This window comes from Vombatus ursinus, unplaced genomic scaffold (assembly GCF_900497805.2).
Source record: "Vombatus ursinus unplaced genomic scaffold, bare-nosed wombat genome assembly UNPS02014635.1, whole genome shotgun sequence".
NCBI classification, from domain to species: domain Eukaryota; kingdom Metazoa; phylum Chordata; class Mammalia; order Diprotodontia; family Vombatidae; genus Vombatus; species Vombatus ursinus.
Window position 1 is genome coordinate 4626 of NW_020954413.1, and position 7196 is coordinate 11821.

General features: G+C 53.5%; 1 protein-coding gene across 5 annotated transcripts; it reads left to right on the plus strand.

Annotated features, from left to right (window-relative positions):
- Positions 1-217: 217 nt before the first annotated feature.
- On the plus strand, positions 218-7190 carry LOC114042604 (E3 ubiquitin-protein ligase TRIM68-like). Of its 5 annotated transcripts, none has more exons than XM_027861290.1 (4): positions 218-464; positions 4966-5128; positions 5796-6175; positions 6428-7190. In XM_027861290.1, the coding sequence occupies exons 2-4, from the start codon at positions 5098-5100 to the stop codon at positions 6539-6541; spliced, it is 525 nt and encodes a 174-aa protein (XP_027717091.1). In that variant the 5' UTR covers positions 218-464; positions 4966-5097; the 3' UTR covers positions 6542-7190. The 5 variants fall into 5 exon arrangements, with proteins under 5 accessions (XP_027717091.1, XP_027717090.1, XP_027717094.1 ...); XM_027861289.1 differs by lacking the exon at positions 218-464 and adding an exon at positions 3285-3369; XM_027861293.1 differs by lacking the exon at positions 218-464 and adding an exon at positions 3285-3369 and having other exon boundaries at positions 5799-6175.
- Positions 7191-7196: the final 6 nt, after the last annotated feature.

Below are 7196 nucleotides of genomic sequence, written 5' to 3' on the forward strand. Positions count from 1 at the left end.
CACCAGGACAGAATGACTTAAGGAGAAGCAGCAAAAAAGGTATTGTCACTGGATCACAGAGCACCTGGGGGGGGGGGGGGGGGGGGGAAGAAGGGGGAAAAAAAAAAACGGGAAAGGCAGGGGGGGGCCATCCATAAATAGCTGCTGTCAGGTCTGGCAAAGTAATGACTCAGCCTGTGTGGAGAAGTTCACTTAGCTTGGTAGTATCCTTCCCAGAGATGTACACATTGCCAGAACCGCTCAGTGTTGGGGAGTCTCCGAAGGAAAGTGTGGGAGAGAAGAGGTATGAGACTGACTGCCGGTCTGCAGGTCTACAGAGCTGTTGTGCTGACCTGGACGATGCCATGCCAGGAAACGAATCGCTTCCATTTCAATCGTCCCAGGAAGGTTCTGATGATCACCTGGCAGTGTGAGGGACTGTCTGATGTTGGCAGCTGCCAGTCGGGTGCTGTGGCATGGGTAAGGTAAGATCTGGGTATTTTGGAAGTCGAGGCAGGGACTGTGGTAGACAGAGTCGTGTGTACTGGGATGGGCTGGATTCGGAGAAGCCATGAGGCAATTGGGCAATGCTATGAGATAAGCTGGGTGCAAGGAAGTAGCCGAGCCTGAACTCCTGAGGCAAGGGGCGGTGCCACGTGGGAGTGGGATGGCAGAGGACTGAGTTCCCTCTGCTTAGTCCCCTCCCTATATGCAACGTCATCCCCAGATGCCTCTTGTGACCTTCCTGACCTTGTGCAGCACTGACCCAGTCCCCTCCTGAGTCTGACTTCCTAGGTCACGTACTCTTGTCTATGCGTCAATCCCAGATGCCTCCTTCCTGTATCCAATCCTAGCCTCCTACATCACTCCCTCCCCCTTGGTGTGCTAAACTCAGACAGCCCCTTCCGGTATCTGACCCTACAATCATTGGCTAGTAGCGGGCTGGGGAGGAGGGGCTTAGTAGGTACTTAGGAACAAGCGTGGTCAGAACACACGTGCGCTCTCCCCTGGCTCCTACTCTGTTGCTCTGGCCTTGCTGCTTGGGCTTGCTATGATGGTTTGCTGTGTTGGCCTCTGAATAAAACTCTGGTGTTGGTGCTTTCCCATGGCTTGTCTCTGTGTGGTGATCCGGCTGAGAACCGAGGACCTAGGCATGGGTAAGACTCTGGCAGTGCACTTCTTTTAAGGGAAGTGGGTACTGGTGCACGACTGGCAGAGGGCCGGCGTGCGGCCCGTATATGGCAGGATAAGGCGCGTGACACTGAGGTCCCTTCTTGAGCTGACCTGCCAAGCATTCAAACACTACTGCAGAGAGCACAGCTCCAAGGGGCTGGCCACATTGTTTGAATGCCAAACTTATGTCTGTCAAAGACACCATTTTATGGAGAACTCACACAGGGCAAGTGTTCACCTGGTGGTCAGAAGAAGCGATACAAGGACACTCTCGAGGTATCTCTCAAGAGCTTTGGAATGATTGTGTGACATGGCAGACACTGGCACAGGAGTGCTCAGCACGGCGTGCCCTCGTCAGAGAAGGTGCTGTGCTCCATGAGCAAAGGAGAACTGCAGTAGCTCAAAATGCACAAACGTAGGGAATCCACCCCCAATGTTCACCTGGACTATTTGTGCCTGACCTGTGTCCTGGTCTGATCAGCCCCAGCCGCCGGGAACGTGACCCCAATAAAGTGATGTCACTTTGGTCCTCTGAGAACAAAGGACAACAACCAACAGCCTTTTAATCTTAAAATAACAACTTTTTTTAATTCCTGAGGCCACCTTCTGTCTCCTTAAGGAAAAGCTTACTGCTCAATTAAGAATTAGATCTCCTGGCCTCAGACCAAACACTTGACACTAGTTGTGTGACCCTGGGCAAGTCACTTAACCCCAATGGCCTAAAAAAAAACAACAAACCAAAACAACAACAAAAAAAGAATTAGATCTCATCATGTCTTTACCAAAGGAAATTAGGGATTGTAAGAGAGGGAGGGCCTTCCACAGATGGCAGGACATGCAATCCAAGGGCATAGAGAGGGGAGATAGAGCATAATGAAGGAGGAAATTAAGGAGGCTAATGAGGCTGGTCCTGAATGGTCAATGAGGATCTATGTGCAGTGAGGCTAGACAGGAAGGTGAGGATTAGGCCTAGGATTAGAATCCAAGGTGGATTCAGTCCCAAGGCAGCACCTGAGGATCTACAAGGCCCCAAGTGGTGGCCTCGAGGCCCTAGGTCCCCCATCCCTAGATTAGGGAGTGAAGGACTTCAAATGACAAAAGAAGAGAGGTTACATTTGCTCCTAGATGTGATGGGAAGCCAGTGGAATTTGTTGAGGGGAGTGAGGTGGTTAAAAGTGTACTTTAAGAAGAATACTTAATATTTTGTGTCAAAATAAATATGTAATGATACTTAATATTTTGTATTTGCAGCCATGTGGACAAGGGAGTGGAGCATAGAGAGATGAGCGAAGGAGAACAAGTGAGATGTTTTCACGATAATCCAGCATAATGCTAACCAGAGCTTCCACGAGGCTTGTGGAAGGGCACGAGGCCTTCGAGGGCAGAGAAAGGGATGGAGGAAAAAACAGGAAGATCTGAGAACTTACTGGACATGAGAGGGGAAAGGGAGTGATTGGAAGGACGGGGCTGCCCTTGACAGATGTAGGGAGATTTTGTATAAAAGTCAGTTTCGGGGAAATAGGAATGAAGTCTTAGACATGCTGAGTTTGAGTTTGGCCTGCAGGCCATCTAACTGGAAATGCGTGGCCTTCCTCTGCCCGCTCCTCGGGCACTTCCACGGGCATTTCCACGGGCATTTCCACGGGCACTTCTACGGGCGAGCTGTCCACGGGCGCTAACCATTCGGCCACGTCCCTGGGGGCTCCGCTGATGACGCCCAGTCACTGGGGACGTTCCCCGCCGGGGCTCCTGGGGACACCGAGGCAGGCAGGGAGCCCCTTTCCCGGGACAGGGAGGGGCACAGGCGCCGGGGGCAGAGCCGGGGCACTCCCGCCGAGCCTGACGTCACTGGCAGGGCCTGACGTCACCGGCAGGGCGTGACGTCACTGGCAGGGCCCGACGTCACCGACAGGGCCTGACGTCAGGAGAGCACGTGCCTGGGGCAGAGAGAAGAGGAGCCCGGAGACTCCGCAGAGAAAGCCCGGCAGGCGGGCTGGCGCTCTGATTGGCGGGCTGGGCCGGCTGCTGAGTCCTGATTGGTGAGCCCCTGCGGGCCGCTGCCGACGCTGATTGGCCGAGCGATCCGGCCCACCCGGTTCTGGACTGCGCCTGTGCGGCTTCCCGGCGCCATTCAGAGATCTGGCTCGAGGGCGCGCGCGGGTGAGCGTCGGGCCGACGCTGGAGAGGAGCGGGTCCTCGGGCGGTGGAGAGAGGCAGGTGAGGCCGCCGGGATGAAGAGCCAGGACGGGGGCTCGGGGCCCTGCGGGGAGACTGCGCCGGCGCAGCGGCTTTGGCCCGAAGGGGCGGGGCCGCCTGAGGCGGGTGGCTGGCGGCTAGCGTGACTGAGCATGCGCAGAGCTCCCTCCCGGGGCTGCTGGGGAGCTGGGGGAGGGGCAGCCCCAGCCCCGCGTGGAGTCCGGACGCGTTAGGGTGCGGGTCCGGGGCCAGACGCCCTGGGCCTTTGGAGAGGGGTCAGGTTAGAGGGTGAGCCGCCTGAGGGCAGGGCCCTTCTCGTGTGCCCGCTGCTCAGTCCGCCTGGCCCGTGGTAGGCGCTAAGCGACTCCTAATTGAGTTAGGAGCGCGGGCCCCACGTGGGTGGTGACCCCTTCAGCGGCTGGGGGAGGGGCGGGCCCTCCCAGCTGCCTGCGGAGGCCCTGTCACCGAGAGGGCTGCTGTGCATGTCCAGAGGTGTAGACTCTTCTCATCAGTGGCTTCCTTGGGGTGGGAGCCCCCACTGGGGTCTCTGGTTCAAAGGGCACGGAGGCTTTAGCGCTTTCTTGTCTGATCCCAGATTGCTTTTCAGAACGGTTGTGCGTTTCACAGCTCCACCAACGATGTATCAGTGTGCCCGTCTTCTCATTCATTGCCTCCTACTCTTGGCCAGTTTTGATCATTTTGGCCAATTTTTGATTGGAATCGGGCCTCAGACACTTAACTAGCAGGGTGACTCTAGGGAACCAAACCTTATTTCCTCCCTTTTCTTTTCTCTTTACCCTTTCCACTTCCTGTAGGGTAAGTCAGATATCTGTACCTAACTGATTATGTTATTCCCCCTTTAAACCAAATGTGACGAGAGTAAGGTTCAAACAGTGCTCACCTCCCTCCCTTCTTTCTCTCCACTGTGTTTGGTTTTTGTGCCTTTTCTTCTTCTCCCAGTACAATCCCTTTTCATACCACTTGGATTTCTTTTTACCACCACATCAAAGTCAACGTAAACCCCACCCTCTGTCTAAGTACACCTCCTTTTAAATGTCCTAGTGACCTTACAGTTCTTCAGAGTTACGTAAGTGTCATCTTCCCTTGTAGGTATGGAAACAGTTTGCCCTTATTAATAATAGGGTTTTTTTTCTTTGCTCTTTACCTTTTCATGCTTCTCTTGAGTCTTGCATTTGAAGGTCAGATTCTCTGTTGAGCTCTGGTCTTTTCATCAGGAAGGTTTGAAAGTCCTCTATTTCCCCTGAAGATAACTGCCCTAGTCTCCTGCTTGTTCTTGTTGTCCATCAGGAGAAAGAGAGATAGGACTGTTCTCTTTGATTGGGAGAATTAGGAGCCAGATTGGAGGTGATAAAAAGATACTTAAACTCCAGGTGGAGAAGATTTTCTAAAAAGAGATGTTTCCAAAGCAGAAAAGATTGCCCCAGGAGATAGTGAGTCTAGTTCACAGGAAGACCTGAAGGAAAGGCTGGATAGCTCCCTCTGAAGGAGGTTGGAGTGGTATTTGTTCTGGGGTTTGGGTTTCAGCTAAGGTCCATAGGGAATCCAACTCTGAGATTCTGGGAAGGTGTGATTTTCCAGAGTTCATACTTCCCGCAGGTCTGAATCTCTGTGGTCAGGGGCTGATAGAAATTTCAGGGGAGCCAGAGCCTGAGAGGCAGACCTTCCTGGAGCTAGAACCTGGCAGAGGCAGCACAGCAGAGAAGCTGAGAAACCCAGCCTTTGAAGGAAATGAAGAAGAGGAGGGACCCTGTCAGTGAAGGTGAGTACCTGCAGGGAGAATTTCCTGTGCTTTAGGCCCTTCTCTGGTTCCCAGCCTTAGACTCACTCTAAGACCCGAGTGTCTTGGTCCCATCTTAGCTGAACTCTGGAGTTCAGTGTTTCATCTGTGTTTGTGGAATGGACTTGTGGACCTGGAAAGAAAGACTGTCTTGAGCCTGACAGAGGTCAAGAACCACCACCCTTCTGCCACCCTTCAGACACAGGCAGTTCTTCTGCCTAAACATACCCACCAAATGTTTGTCCCTCGAACCTGGGCACTTCCATCCCAGGGCTGGCCCTCAACACCAGGACTGCACTGGGGCGCTGGCTGTATGAAAAACTGGCCATCAGGAGCTCGTGCTATCTGAGGTGTAGGGAGGCCTTTAGGGAAGTCACCTCCATGGGGTCCATCTCGATCTTCTCCTTCTGAATCCTGAAGGGCTTGGCCTAGCTGATCTTCCCTTTTCTTTAATCTCAGCACTTCACCTCCCTGTTGGAATCCCCTTCTTCCTACTGAGAGGTTCCTAGGTGTGCTGCATGTGTGTGGTCTTCCTTGAGCCCCACTCTCTGGCTGTGGGCAGCGGGGCTCATGCACTCTGCCCTATCCCTGGGCTTTGAATTGAGGGAAGTGGAGCTGATTCTCATTCTTATTGTGGCTTCTTTTCCAGTAGGAGCACAGACTGCATGGAGACTGTCCAAGGGCATGCGGGACCTTCTGACCTGCCCAGTCTGTGGAGGCTTCTTCAATGATCCTGTAACAGAGCATTCTGGTGACACCTTCTGCCGGGATTGTCTTCCTCAAAAATCCCAGCCGCCATACCTACGTACCAACTGGAAGATGCAGAACATGGTACAGCTGGCCAAGCAGCTGATGCCATGCCTTGAGGAGCCCCAGTCCATCCGAGAGGGGTGGTGTGCCAAGCACCAGGAAAACTTGAGCTTTTTCTGTAGAGAAGACAATGAGAAAATCTGCCAGGTGTGCAGCTACTCCATCCTTCACGAGGGCCATACCCTGACCCAGCTGCAAGATGTGGACACAAAAGAAGAGGTAAGTCAGCTTCCAGGGCAAAGTCAAGATGCCTGAATTGTGGGTTGCAGAAGGAAGAAGTCACTGGGGGACTGGGGACTCCCAGGGAAGCCCTCTGGAAAATCTTCCCCCCCTGGGCCCTTTCCACAGGCTGTCCTCCAGGCCTCTAAGACATTCCCTCTGCACTCCAGCTGCTTGGAATCTCAGCCCCTTTCCAGACTGCTCTCCTCACATCATGGAAATCCCTCCTCCATCCTGTACTTATTCCTCCAGGTCCATGCTCTGAAACGATCTCTGTCCCTGTTGGATCTCCCCAGGTTCCTGGCAGGCAGAGGCGTGCAGGAACCTTTGGGTGCTCAGCACCCTAAGCCAGTGCTTGGCACTTAGAAAGGTATTCATCAGCGCTCTTTGAATGGAGTTACTCTTATCTCCCCACCCCCCCTGGTGCTTCTGAAGAAGAGGGCAAGATGGCCTCCACATCTCTGGACCACTGAATTCTCTTCCCCTGGTCTTTCCATGGGGCACAACACAGGGCCCAAAAGAACTCTGCCCTTACCTTCACCCACACCCCCTCTGGAATCCTCCTGGAAACCAAGAGTTGGTTCATCATGGACACCTTTTTAAGGAAGGGAGCCTGCAGGATGGAAGAAATTTCAAGTTGAAGCCTGAGAGAAATTATCATCTTACTATTCTGAGGGTACCCCCAAGATTGGTATGTCTGTTTTCTGTGCGTTACCTTACCAGGCAGGTGCACTGGACACAGAACAGAGTAAGTCTGTTTGCTGAAAGGAGCTGCAGTGAGCCCAATCTTCCTCACTCCCAGGTGCCTTTGCTGGTGTTCCCTAGCTGACCTGGTTGAGCTCTGCACCCCAAACTGGCCTAAACCCTCCTTGCAGTCAGCTGTTCCAACAAAACGTCCTGCTTCTGCGCCTCACTGGTTCCTGGGAAGACTGGCCATTCTTTTTCCTGACTCCTCCCCAGTCCTCCCCTTTGTGCTTTTCAAGTATAAATCTCCCCAGCCTCTCCTGGGCTGTGGGCTCCT

Excerpts from the sequence above, each read along its gene's own strand:
- LOC114042604 (XM_027861290.1), top strand. The coding sequence starts at position 5,098 with ATGAAGAAGAGGAGGGACCCTGTCAGTGAAG. Across the intron at positions 5,129-5,795 it reads GAGGGACCCTGTCAGTGAAG|TAGGAGCACAGACTGCATGG; the intron begins GTGAGTACCTGC and ends CTTCTTTTCCAG. Across the intron at positions 6,176-6,427 it reads ATGTGGACACAAAAGAAGAG|GTCCATGCTCTGAAACGATC; the intron begins GTAAGTCAGCTT and ends TTATTCCTCCAG.